At 42.7% G+C, this 13,648-nt stretch overlaps 1 protein-coding gene across 4 annotated transcripts; it reads left to right on the forward strand.

The window, feature by feature from the left end:
* Positions 1-29: 29 nt before the first annotated feature.
* MBLAC2 (metallo-beta-lactamase domain containing 2) lies at positions 30-7,299 on the forward strand. 4 transcript variants are annotated; one of them, XM_075136447.1, is made up of 3 exons: positions 30-474; positions 3,671-3,894; positions 5,758-7,299. In XM_075136447.1, the coding sequence occupies exons 1-3, from the start codon at positions 30-32 to the stop codon at positions 5,812-5,814; spliced, it is 726 nt and encodes a 241-aa protein (XP_074992548.1). In that variant the 3' UTR covers positions 5,815-7,299. The 4 variants fall into 4 exon arrangements, with proteins under 4 accessions (XP_074992548.1, XP_074992550.1, XP_074992549.1 ...); XM_075136449.1 differs by lacking the exon at positions 5,758-7,299 and adding an exon at positions 4,280-5,438; XM_075136448.1 differs by lacking the exon at positions 5,758-7,299 and adding an exon at positions 4,343-5,438.
* The last annotated feature ends 6,349 nt before the right edge of the window (positions 7,300-13,648 follow it).

Raw genomic sequence — 13,648 nt, forward strand, 5'->3', positions numbered from 1 at the left:
GCTCGTCGTCGGGAAGCGGCGGCCGGGCGATGTCGGCGCTGGAGTGGTTCGCGCACAAGCCCCTGGGCGGAGGCATCTTCTGGATCCAAGAGCGCTTCTACGAGTCGGGCAACCGGGCCAACATCTGGCTGGTGCGGGGCTCGCAGCGGGACGTGGTGATCGACGCAGGGCTGGGGCTGCGCAGCCTGCCCGACTACCTGCGGGCCGCCGGGCTGCTGGCGCCGGCGGAGGGAGCCGGCCCGCGGCCGCTGCTGGCCGTCGCCACCCACGTCCACTTCGACCACTCGGGCGGGTTGCAGCACTTCGAGGAGGTGGCGGTGCACAGCGCCGAGGCGGGGGCCCTGCTGCGCGGCGATAACTACGAGGCCGTCACCTGGCTGTCGGACCGGGAGGTGGCGCGGCCGCCGCGGCCCGGCTGGCGGGCACGGCACTTCCGCGTCCCGCCCGTCCGGCCCACCCGCCTGCTGCAGGAGGGTAAGGGCGGCGGGGGCCGGGCTGGGCGCCTCCCTTTCAATCGATGCTTGTGTCGATGTCTGAGCGGAAGTGATTGCAAAAATTATTAATTATTTTGAATCCCGGCTCGCAGAGTGGCATCGAAGGGGCCACGAAAGTGATCAGGGGGGCGGAACGAGGAAAGGCTGAGGGAGCTGGGTTGTTCAGCCTGGAGAGGAGAGGGCTTTGGGGAGACATCGTCGCAGCCTTTCAGTACTTAAAGGGGGCTTATAAGAAAGAGGGGGACAGACTTCTTAGCAGGGCCTGTTGCGACAGGACAAGGGGGAATGGTTTTAAACTAAAAGAGGGGAGATTCAGACTAGATAGAAGGAAGAAATGTTTCACAGTGAGGGTGGTGAAACCCTGGCACGGGTTGCCCAGAGAGGTGGTAGATGCCCCATCCCTGGAAACATTCACGGTCAGGTTGGACGGGGCTCTGAGCAACCTGGTCTGGTTGAAGATGTCCCTGCCCACGGCCTTTAAAGGTCCCTTCCAACCCAAACTGCTCCATGATTTTATGATCTTCCTTGCCTCTGTTCTCGTACTGCTTTATGCAGTGCCTCTTACGACAGTTAAACCGACAATTTTTCATTTGCGTTCAGCCTCTGCAAACCACTTCGCAGAATCTACAAGCCGTCCTCAACATGGGACAAAAAAGATATGTAGTGGGTTAAATTCTTGTTTCTGCCAGCTCCGAAAGTATTGACAGGAACCGAGCATAAAGTACCTGTGCTGGCCTAATCTCTTTGTCTGTTGATGCAGGATTTTCTTCCTTAGAAGTAATTTGAGTGACTGACTAATTGAGCACCCCAGGTTTAGCCTCGGGCTTCTAACAGTGTGTCACTATGTCAATCAGTTCTGGCATCTGGTGACCCTTATTATTTATAAACTGTGAAGGCATAGCGGAACATTGTTTGTAAAGAACAAAGCAATTTATTGAAATGTGTACTGTGAAGAATATGAGTTTTGTTTTACAGAATTTACGTAAATGTAACATTTACAGAAGTGGCTTGCTACAGGTAAAAAAAATCCATTTAGTCTCTCATAGGTAACAGTGACAACAAACAACCTACCTGTACAATATGGTGAAGCAGAAGTTAAAGGGTAGCTGTCTGACAGACAGGTGACACCTTTTGCAGGGGACTTGGTCTCTTCTTGGCTGTATTTGGCCATCCCACATAGGTGCTTGGAAAGCAGAATTGAACTTACTGAAGACTCCAGAGATCTGATGTGACATTTATAGTCAATCAACAGAAGTTTAAGTTGTTTTTTCTGTATTAAAAGTTATTTAAAAAGTAATCTTGTAAAAGAACAAGCACATTCGCTGTCAAAGTAACATCAGAGTTTCTAAGATAACATGAATTGAGACAGGCTGTGGGGAAGTGGTATGTCATCTCGGTGCGTGTGTTGCTGTGGGGTGAGGATATCCAGTAATGCTGAAAATACAGAATGTGGCAGGGGCAATATTCTCTTACAATCCAAAGCTGCAGCTTTTACTTGTACATTGCCAGCTTCATTTGTTGAGTTTAGTTTTTGCGTTACCTTAATCTTACCAGATCTTTCAAGCACCTTTCGTTTTGGCTATTCTAGCTAAAATTGCATTTACTTTTTGCATTACCATTTACAGTTTTCCTAGTCACTTTTATCTTCTAAGACTCACAGTTTCCTTCAGGTGTCCCAGTGCTTTTTTTTCTTAAATTCTGTACGTTTCTTCTTTAAATTTTGCATGCCATATTCTGCTGCTGCGTACTCTTCTCAGTGCCAGGAGCAGTTTGAAACCCACTGGAACACTTGGCTCCATTAACTTCACCATCTCCACTGTTGTTTCATTCGCCAACACAGGCATTTTCCGCACAATCTTCTCAATAGTCAAGTCTATTTCTTTCTTCTACCAAGGCTTCTGAACATTTCCTTAAAGGAGAATTTGGCTAAAAATTCTCTCTGATCATTTTGCAACTAGCCGCTTCTGCAGACATAGGGGCCCGTTTCCATGTCAGGTACAGCGTGGTCAATGGTAGCTACTCAGTGCCTTCCAAATTCTGTTCTAGCATTTTCAGTAATCCCTTTCAGTTGAGTACCAAAGCGCATCAGGTCCTGTCACGAAAGATCTGCCTTTCAAGAGTTAAGTACCTTTAGGTTTGCTGAGTCGTGAGTAAATTCGTGGCATGCCTGTCTCTGGTGTGAGACAGATTGGTAATTTTCAAATTGCTAATGCAGTAGAGGTTTGGTACCTTTTTCTTGTTCTTCTTGGAACTTGAAATGCATATTATAGTTTTAAGCATTGTTTTACGATGCTACTGGATGTTACTTCTTTTAGAATTGTTTCATATAGTTGTTAAGCAGCTGCTTCTGAGAAGGTTGCTTATATGTTGGTCATCTTTCCCTACACAGCCCTAAAGTTTACATATTACCACTTGTAAATTTTGCAAGTTTATAATTAAGCTGGCCTTACAATTTAGAATCAACAGCAGACTCACTTGGCCTGTTCATAGAATCATTAGAATCATTAAGGTTGGAAAAGACCTCTAAGATCATCCAGTCCAACCATCAATGTTCTCTATCCCTAGACTGACTTTCTGCTGAAAGTACCAGTTGAGTGGCTAGTACAATGAAAAGGCATTCACATTTAAGCTGGCAAAAAAATGACCTACTGTTAAGAAAATTCTACTTTTATATATCTGATTGAATGAGATGAAAAAAGTGTGTGGAGGCCAGTCTTGGTTCTCCTCCAGCAATTTATGTTCTGTCATTTTGCCTTTCAAAAGTAACAGCAGCGGAATTCTAGGCGAATTAAGTGAGGGTAAAATCGTAATAAATTGTGAAACACTTACTTTGTAAACTTTCAAAGGAGACCCGGCTTAGATGTGTTCTGTTTGTTTCCTATTTTATTTTCTCTATTATATTTCTTTTCACACTGTTTAGTTTATTAGGGTGGGAACAGATTCAATTAATACAGCCCAAGCCTGTGTTAACTATTACTATTATTGGAAAATACCCTGACGTCAAGTGTATCTTTCAGATGCCGCTTTGGTGTTCACCAAGAAAATAAATGTCCCATTCCCATTGTTGCGAATATATAGTATGTACAAACTCTCAGCATATGGGTAGGTGGTACTCTTTGTGGTGTTTAACATATGTGATAAATACAAACGTTTTCCTGTAACACGTTTATTTGCAGGGGATGTGATCAGCCTTGGAGACCGACAGCTTACTGTCATGCACATGCCTGGTCATTCAAGAGGCAGTATTTGCTTACACGACAAAGACCGGAAGATTTTGTTCAGCGGAGACGTGGTGTACGACGGATCCATGATTGACTGGCTTCCCTACAGCAGAATAAGTGACTACGTTGCAAGCTGCCAGCGCCTGATGGAGTTAGTGGACAGAGGTCTCGTGGAGAAGGTACTGCCTGGGCACTTTAACATATTCGGGGCAGAAAGGCTGTATTGTTTAGCTTCCAACTACATTTCGCAAGCTGGGGTTTGTCACAAGGTTTCTACTTGTGCCATGAGATCCATTGCAAGCATAGCACTTCGCATTACAAATCCGAGAGTCACTTCTTAGTGACAGTGCATTTTGTGTGATCTATTCCCTGTGGAAAAACCAAACGGCTTGTGAAAGCGTTGATACAAGCAAAAGCAGTATGCATTAGTAAAGAGCTGGCAAATTGATACAGATGAGCTGCAAAAATTCTCCCTATTTTTGCCTACTTTATTCCTATTTTTATAAAAAATACGTAAGCTAGTAGCTTTAGCCAAAACTACCATTTTTCTTTCTATTTTTTCAGAGCATGTTTGCACACATATTGTGATTGAAATATATTGTTTTATTTTTGTTGTGATTCTGACAGATGCATATATGCCAAAATGAGAGGTTTTACATTCATGCCTGACACCCTGTTGAGGTAGCACTAGGTTTGTGACTATTCACTCGACTCCTGCTCAGGTTTTGGCCTGAGACAGCTCCTGCCAAGACCTGGTGTGTGCTGGGAGCAGCGCCGTCAGGTCGAAGCAAGAACAGCACCTACGCAGGACTCAGTGGGCAGAGAGGCAAGGGCCATTCTGCAGCCGTTGCAACCGCCGCTGGGCGTCTGTTGCACCCATCACCGCCTCCATCTTTGCAAAGTAGCTGTCTGGCAGTTTCTTTAGAATCCACTAATGTATGGAAATGCTATAGACCAAACTTCCAAGCTGGAAGGTATAGATACATCAGCTTAACCAAAAAGCTTTTGGTTCGGATCCAACAGCAGACGGACTGTTGAGGCTTTCGTGCTGCCCGGTGTGGTGCAGGGGACGCCTGCACCGCGACAGGAGCAGAATGAGCACTCTCACCGTCGGCTAGGGAACTGTTTTGCTTCTAGGCGTGCAAGTTAGGAATGAAGAGAATTTGTGAATAATTGAATGAATTAGTGTGTTAGACTAGTCTGTACAAAGTGGATTGAGCCCTTGCTTGATGTGTTTGGTTTTTTTCTGATGAGCTCATAAAAAAGAAATTATTTACAGAGTACCTTGTTCTGTAAATTTGAGAGAACTGGACTGTGACAAGCAAAAAGGTTTTATTTGTGTTTAAGAGTATTTTTATGTGACTGGATTGTAACTCGGTTTTTAATGTACTGTGGTAGGGGAAGGATGGAGGCTTTAACATTACCTTGCCCTACTGCAGGTGCTGGACTAAACAGCCGGTACACTTGTTACCACAAAGTGAATGTAACTTGAACTGTTTACTGTTTGCTTATGAAGTGTTTGGTGTGTGTTGTTTTTTTTTTTGAAAAGTAAAGTGCATTGCATCTGAGTCTGTTCCAAAAAAACTTTAATACATTGAGAAATGCTAAATGACATTGTAACTTGCTTATGAAAATTGAATGTGTGATGTTGAAAACCTGTTGAAATGGTTGAAGTTTGTGTAATTATTCTAACCGTCTATATATATATTTAACTTTCTTAAAAGGACACTGTCTGATGTTATTTTTGTATATAGACATAGATACTTTCCTAAAAAGTGTGCAAATGTTTTTCCCAAATTTTAGTGGAGTTTAACCTCATTTGTTTGGCTTTCACTGCATGGGGAAGCTTCCCCCTGCCCCCCCCATCATATCCAACAGAAAGGGAGCCCAGAATTTGGGCTCTATGGCATGGGGGAGTAGAAATTGATAGCTGTCTTAATAGGTGTAAATTCTGGTGAAAAAAAAAGTTGCAGAATAAAAAGCATCTTTGTCTAAAAATTATGAACGAGAATATCCTATGTAATGCTTTTCTCCTTTCACAGATCACTGCAGTCCTGCCATTAGTATTTGAATATATTCTTCACCAGGATTTGTACTGATAGGCTGTGATGTGCCTGGCTCTTGTTAGCAGTGCCTGCCTGCAAGCTGAAGCAGAATTGTGAGTGGGCAGGACAGGTGTAGCAATGTGGCACTTGAAAGACCCGTTATCACTCGGATTATAGTCTCTTTTTTGGAGAAATCCAACTACATCAGTGTATTACAGGAGAAGCGTTTAATCAGTGGGTAGTTCTGTCATAAGTGAAGCTACGAGCTTTTTATCTTGGCCTCATTTGGCCAGAGGAAGAAACACAAAACATTAGCCTGGGAAGCAAGAAGCCATTCAGCGAAGAGGCCCAGAACAAACTCCACAGTGTGGTTTTCCTTTTTAGCCTGCTGACACATGCTGCTATTTAGGTAGCGGTCTGGACACTTCTTGATAGCCAAGGGTTCACAGTGGGCAATCACAGATCTGAGGGGGCAAGCGGGAAAGTCAGAGTGGCTGAAGAAACATACAGCTCTGAAGCTTACACCAGTTATCCAGGCATAGTGTCACTGGTTACCCAACAGTAATTGATTGAATTCCTTCAAATTAGTGGCATAAAACCAGCAGTAGTCTTGCTCTATGCTTTGTGAAGGCTGTAGGAGCACTGGCGATAACCCCGTGCAATAACGCGGACAGAGACCTCTTCTGTCACAAAGCCTGCCAATACGTATGCCAGTTGCTAAAATTTTGCGAATGTTCATTAGGAGACTGAGCTCATGTTGAACTAGCATTTTGTGTTATACCACTAATGGTTTGTTTATTTGATGCAATATTAGAAGGCCTGTAGCCAGATTTCACTGTACTGTAAAACCTGAGCTGCTAAGAGAAGGCTGGCAGGCATACCAGTTCAAAAACTTGTGTTTAAATCTGTGCTCAGTATCAGCTACAAGATCCTTAATGTCCAGCTCACTGTCAAAATGCCCTGTGAAGCTATGCTTAAGTCCATTAAGTATACATAGATAACAGCAATTGCCTGGGTTTTTTTCCTTGACCAAAATCTAGGGAATAATTTCCTAGCTCAGAAGTGAGCTTTACGTGAACATAGCCCAAAATGGGGCGTGTTAGTAAACTGCTGCTATAATCCAGTTGAAAGTAGTTTTTGAGGGTCTCAAAGTTATTTTTGTATTGTAAGAAATGCACTACTAGGTAAACGATACATCGTAAGTATAAAGAACTGGCTCTGACTATTTTTGTTAAGAATTACCAAGTTTTAGTCCTAAGACTTTGACAGTGTCCCTTTAACACTACTTGGATTAAATATTTAAAACATACATTGTAAGTTTAAATATTGCAACATCTTGGGCATTTAGAACTGTGTTGATTTATTTGTAAAATCTAAATGTATGTTAATGCCATTTTCAGTAGACTGGGGAACTGACAAAAACATCAGACAGGAAGTTTTGCTCTGTAATCTGTCAAGACTTGTGTGATGTTAACAACAGTTTACACATAAAAAATAATTTTATCATAGATAATCGTAATAAAAAATGTTATAATACTATGCAGTCGTCATAATTTCTAAGTATTCTTTAAGAGAAGCACTTTTTCATTCTAAATGGAGTGTATAATCTTTAGAAGTTGCTAGCAGTGTTTTCTATGCTTCTGAGCAAGAGGCTGCATTAGAAACGTTTACATATCATAGATGCATGCTGCAAAGCTTGTATAAAACCGTAAGTGGGTACTTCTTGAAAAAAAAACCAACAATTTTAACCAAATCAGAATTACGTTTTCAATGGAATTCACACACAGAAAACATCGATGGAATGAAAGTATATATTTAGGGGTCAGTTTCGGTTTGTGGTGACCTAGGTTATTTCCACACAAGACAGTAGCTAATGACAGCTGTTTACTGTACTTGAAACAAAAATGGTCACACAGCTTCTGTTCAACACAGAAATAGTGTTCAACAAGCACACTTGCTGTCTAGTTTCTGATAGAAGATAAGACTCCTTATTAACTGATAAACTGCAGAAGTTTTGTGGAAATTAGTCCATGAATAACAAAAGCAGCAGCTATCATGAAAACCAGCAGAAAAGAAATGTGCCTGTATAAAGCCAAGAAAAAACGAAGAAGGTGAAAGACAGGGTATCCTTCCTTCCAGACAACTGATAACTGGACTTGCGGGGTTACACGGTTGTTCCATTAACACGATGCATTTGTTTTCCTCCCAGGAGTTCCAGGTCAAGGTGCAGTCTTCAAGTCAATCTCTTTGCACAAACACAATCTGACTTTCAAAGCTAGTTTACCTTGTTAAATTTTGAATTTTATGAGGTGCTGAGGACAGAATTTGAAGGCAAATATAGGTAGAAATAAGATGATTTTATGAGGGAAATGAATGAATTGTAAGTAATTATGAGGGAAATAAGGCAATTAAATGAAAATAATTAAGAAATATTACAATGTTGGTTTTATGTAAAGAGTAAAACAATTAGCCTGGAAGCAGCCAGCTGGGAGGCTCCACTTCTCAGTTTAGGTTATTGGGGTCCTCCACCCAGCCTTGTTCCTCTGTCCTTTTTGGTGATGCAGAGTCTTTCGTCATACAACCTAACAATCGGGACTAACCCAGCTGGTCCCGTGTCATCATTTCAAACTGCTGTACAAGGGTGTATCAACGATTCCCCGTTACGTGTCTAGGAACAAGGTAACTTCTATCGGAAGTAAACACCTCAGATCTGACTTTATAAAATGTGGCAACCCACAACTTCCACTCTGGGTGTAACGCAGGATGTGCAAAGCCTTTCTCTGTCATCTGGGGTCAGTAATAATTTCAGAGTTGGCGGCACTGCGTTACCACAGCACAGTAGGAAAAGATTTCGGTGCCCCAGTGACAAGCGTTTCACCTCCTGTTCTGTCCCAGTGTTTGAAGCAGGAGCGCTGCGAAACCAAGGTGCCAGCTGAATCCATCACTCTCACTACTGCTTTCTCAATAAATGCGTTTGCCAACGAGTTGAAGGCAGTTAGTTTCATGTACTGTGAAAATCATATTTGACATCAAATTTGATAGGGTAAATTGTCCTAGCAGCAAGAATGAGTATTTTTCATTGCCATTCAACAGTCCAGGGGACAAGTTTGGTTTGCAGATGAGAAATCAAATGCTTTATTGCACTTCTTTGCAGACAAATAAGGAAGAGAGGGCTGAGAAAGACCATCTTGAGGTCACCTAGCACCATCTTCATGCAGAGAAGCAGAATGTTTGCTTAAAACCAGAGGTTCCCAGGTCTGCCCACCCCCACTTCTCCCTGTTTTCTGTCAGTTTTTCACTTTGTGGTCCCTCAACTACCTCATATTTCTGGCCTGTTACCAACTTTCTCCTTCATCCCACATCCTCCGCTGCTTCCTCACACATACCCAGACTTCCGCCTATGCCTCCCCGTGAGTTCCCCCACCTTTTTTCCCCTCTTCCTCACCCTGAGACATGGCCTCTTTTCCTTCACAATACCATCCATCTCTGGCTCTGGAGCACAAGTTGAGTAAGAAACCCAACAGAGAAAGGGCAGCCCTATGGCTCACCGTCAGCCATAAAGATCATTCCACAATGCCTTACTGATCAACCTAGACTTGACTTCACATTCAGCCCAAGTTATCCTTTTCTACAAATTAAGCTGTTATTCTTGGATGCAGTGTCCGTATAACATGTTTTTACATAGCAGAAAACTGTTACCAGTCAGCTACCATCAGCTTAAAAATATAAGGAAAGATTTAATTCCTTTGTTTTTTCCCTCCAGATCTTCCAGTTTCTTTATTCCTGTCTTAAACTATGCTCTGCAAAACTGTACGCCACTCAGGCTTTGCCAGCACCAAGAACAGAACAGGTTCATCCTTGCTTTACATAATTGCACCCTTCTAAACGCATCATATTGCTGATTCGTATTTCTGGTCCCTTGTAATCTCCAAGGTCTGTTCTGCCATAATTTTTGCTATCCAGTTACTTCCCATCTTGCATTTCTGCACTGGGGTTTGCTCCTATGACATAAAGCACTGTCAACGTGCCTTCATTCCATCTTGTATCACTGATTCCAGATCACCTTGCCTATTTATCAACACCATTCTGAATTCTGATCCTGTCTTCCACCATGCTCGTAACTCCTCCAGCCTCTGTGTGGAGGGTATACGCAGTTGCCCTTCTTACAGCTTACCAGCTGGAGAAGGAAGCCACAGGGTTTGAAGCGGCTGCTTTAGTCACAGAGTATCTTTGCGTAAATAAGAATAGCCTTCATGCTGCCTCATACCCTTCTTTCGCTATGCCATCATCTCATATTCAGCCTATACTCTGCTCACCTAGGAAGAATTTCTTTACAGCAATCAGTGTTTTGGTTCATTCTTTGGCACTTTGAATTTAAGTCTTAAAATGTAAAATTCTATTTTTCATACTGCTGTGCATGCAGTCTGATTCCAGTTTCTTACCAGTTACATACAATTTTTATTTACAGGAACTATGAATGTGTTGCATTATTTTAGTCATATTGAACTACACCTTGTATTTCACAATACATGCTATGTTGTGAGGTAGCTGTCTCAGATGAGCAAGGGGTCTTTATACTTGTCTTTTTAATACATGGAAATGAAACACTCATTTTAATTACTTCAGTGCTACAGCATCTCATTTTATTTATATATCAGCGAACATCTCTATTTGCCATCATGTCACTATGAAAGAAACATGGGATGTTTCTGCTAAAAACAATATTCTCAAGGGCAGGGGGAAAAAAAGCATTTTTACTGTTAAATCCTAGACTGTAGGATGCTATACAGCAGAGCTCAGAATAAGCTTTAGAACAAGTGCTGTTAAAACCTAGTGTAACACCTTGCCTTTTAAGAGCAGACATCTGTAGCCAAAAAAAAAACAAAAAATGGACATCTGTTAGGAAAAAGGGAGGGAGATAACGGTGGAAAAATATATGGCAAAGGAGGAATTATGAATATTTAACTTTCAAAATCTAAGAATTCAACCAACACTGTTTCAAGTTATTACTTCTAATCAATGCAGTACCTCGTGTCTAAAAATTCAACCATGTTTCATCCAAAACTAATTCTTCCTCTGTCCCCTCACTTCCAAATTGAATTAGGAAGCACAGAAACAGATACAATTGAAAAGCAATCAGAAAACACTCATTAGGTTTTATTTTAAATTTAACTTTATTTGAAGCTAACTATTACACAGGGGTTTTGCTGGTAAAAACATGCTAGGTTATACTTACACTCCACGCACTGGTGCAGCACAGGGATATCCAGACTAGTCAGGAAGCAATCTAGTCCTCTGAGGTGCGTCATTAGCCCAGACAACTCTAGTGTGATGTTAAACCACTTTACTACTAGTTTATATATTAACACCGCGTTGCTTTGTGTAGTGTAATCATACTTCAAAGTCAGTTAATGCTTCTACAGAGTACGTACAGGCAGAATATCCTTTCTCTGCTCCTCTCCTATGTTCCTACGTAGACAATAAAAGTCATGATTACCTTCCTACCCTGGGCGGTGTAGGCTGGGCTGGAGGAGAAGCAGTAGATGACTTCCCACCTGGGGGTTCAGCGGCCCAAGTGCAGGCAGGAGCTGACTCCAGGGCAGGGGCAGCACGGCTGTGCTGTGCTGTGCTGAGAGGAGGAACACATGGGAAGGTGCCACCAGGGACTACATCCCTCTGCACAAAGAGCAGCATCTAAATTTACCATGAAAAGAAAATAATAGGCTTCATTGCATAATAATAGATTAAAGTGGAAACCAACAGTGTTATAAGCCTGCTCTTTGCTTTTGCTGTGCTATCCAAAACCATTTTCAGTACACAGTTCCTCCAACTGTTCGGCTTTTAATGGACCCGCTAATCTCACCGATTTAATAACTGATTTTGTCTGTGTGTGTTCCCATATGTGCCCAACAGTGTCCTGGGAAGGCTACGAGGCATTCAACAGCAATTAAAATGGGAAAGCACAGAAAAAACAAATAAACAAAAGAACCTTGACACGGGGAGGAGGACTCAGGAAGGGTCCTTGGCCAACACTTCTGTGACTGCACCAGAGCTAGAGAGTAAGGTACTTCCCAGCAGTTTGACCCGGATGTACACGGGAGTACATTTCCAATCATCAAACTGGCAAGGACACATGATATGTTTCTAATATGGCTTTACATTTTCACACTGATTTTGTGCCGTATGATTTGCTGTAAAACTGACATGAACAAACAACACTTGAACTTGCATGAAATTTGCCCAAGCAGAACTACTCCTTTGAAAATTTTTGGATTAATTTTACCAACAAAGCAGCTTGTTGCTTTACATCAGAAGGTTCTGATATTTGATCTGAGTTTGAACGGCTGGGATGAGGTTTGTAATCTCCTGGACCCTCAAATTCAGCTTGGGACAAGGGAACAGTAGAGTGGTTTCAAATACTCATAAAGTTAGGACTAGAAAAGGAAACGTATTCACTTAAAGGGAAGATACGGCTGGCAGACAGCCCCACAAATGGCTTTCATATAGCAAGAGATGAATTTGAGAATTAATTAAAAGCTGAAGATACAGCTAATAATAAAGCCTTCAAGTACACCTCAAAAATAAAATAATTATTTTCCTTATTAAGCTGGCGATACATAGGTGTGAGGAACATGCTAGTGATATTGTAATTTATCCACTCTACTCATAAAAGGCAATTTTAGAAGGGGTTTTGACAGCTTTGAAAATGTAAAGGTTTGCAAGTCACAGCTACCATACCCAAAATCAAGTATCTATTTTTAGCTATTATAATTTGAGCCTGCCTTTTCAGTTTTGAATTCCTGACATCTTCATTTCATGTGCAATACGAGCTAGCTTTACTAAATTTACAAACAGTGGCATTTTCCAGAGCATAGCTTTTGCCATAGCATCCCATTAAGAATAGCACCAGTTGCGCTAGGAATCTGTCTGCTTGGAGATCTTCTGCCCTGAAGATCTAAAGTTCAGTGCAAAGAATAACAACATCACTACAAACACCGAGGGTTGTAAATGGTAAGACACTCGCCCTTCCTACACTCACAAATGAGACTGGCTGGGAATAATCAAATTTAGAGGTAGAGCACACAGGAGTGTATTTATTCCTGTGGATTTTGTAGCTCCTTATCTTTCCAAGCCCACGTTCACTGGTCATCTAACCAAATTAGGCACAGGAGGTGGTTACAGCAGACCTGGCTGTGTGCTGCCTTCTGAAAACACCGTGGTGGACCAGCAGAAGAGCGACGAGGAGTCCTACCTCTAGCAGGAGAGCTGTCTGTGTGTTAGGTAACTAGAGGCTAGAGGAAAGTGCTTAGTTAGCTGTGCATCTCTTCTTGTTAAAGTCATGGCAGGCTCCTTGGCCTCGGAGGTAAGAAGGCAATTTTATAGCTCATCTGCTAAGTTTAGAAATAGAGATCTCAGCGTGGATCTCCAGTTCCCGGAAGCATACCCAGAGGGTCACTCAGTATCAGGAATTTGAGGCTACCTGCCAGGAAGTAGCAAGGACAGGGCTGCTCCGTGAGGGAGGACAACCTAGAAGCCAAGGGCAACCGCAACACAGGCAGGGATAGTGACCTCCCCACAGACTGCAGGGACAGTGACGGTAACCAGACCTGTCAGCAGCCCAGTGATTGCCAGACAACTGCAAGGTGATGACCGAAGCTCAAGGCCAGGCCACAAAGTCCGGTCAGTAAGCCAGCAACAGCAGGAGGGCAGGTCTATCTCCAACACAGCTCAGGCAACGACCAAGGGCCTGTGGGCTGAGCTCCAGAACCAACATGCAAAGGGGGTGCAGGTGGGGGTCCCAGGTGAGACAGGGCAATTCGGGGCTCCGGGTGCACTCAGGACCCTGACCCTAGCTCTCACACATTCCAAGTGAGCATTCTCACCACTC

Source organism: Calonectris borealis, chromosome Z (genome assembly GCF_964195595.1).
Source record: "Calonectris borealis chromosome Z, bCalBor7.hap1.2, whole genome shotgun sequence".
Classification (NCBI taxonomy): domain Eukaryota; kingdom Metazoa; phylum Chordata; class Aves; order Procellariiformes; family Procellariidae; genus Calonectris; species Calonectris borealis.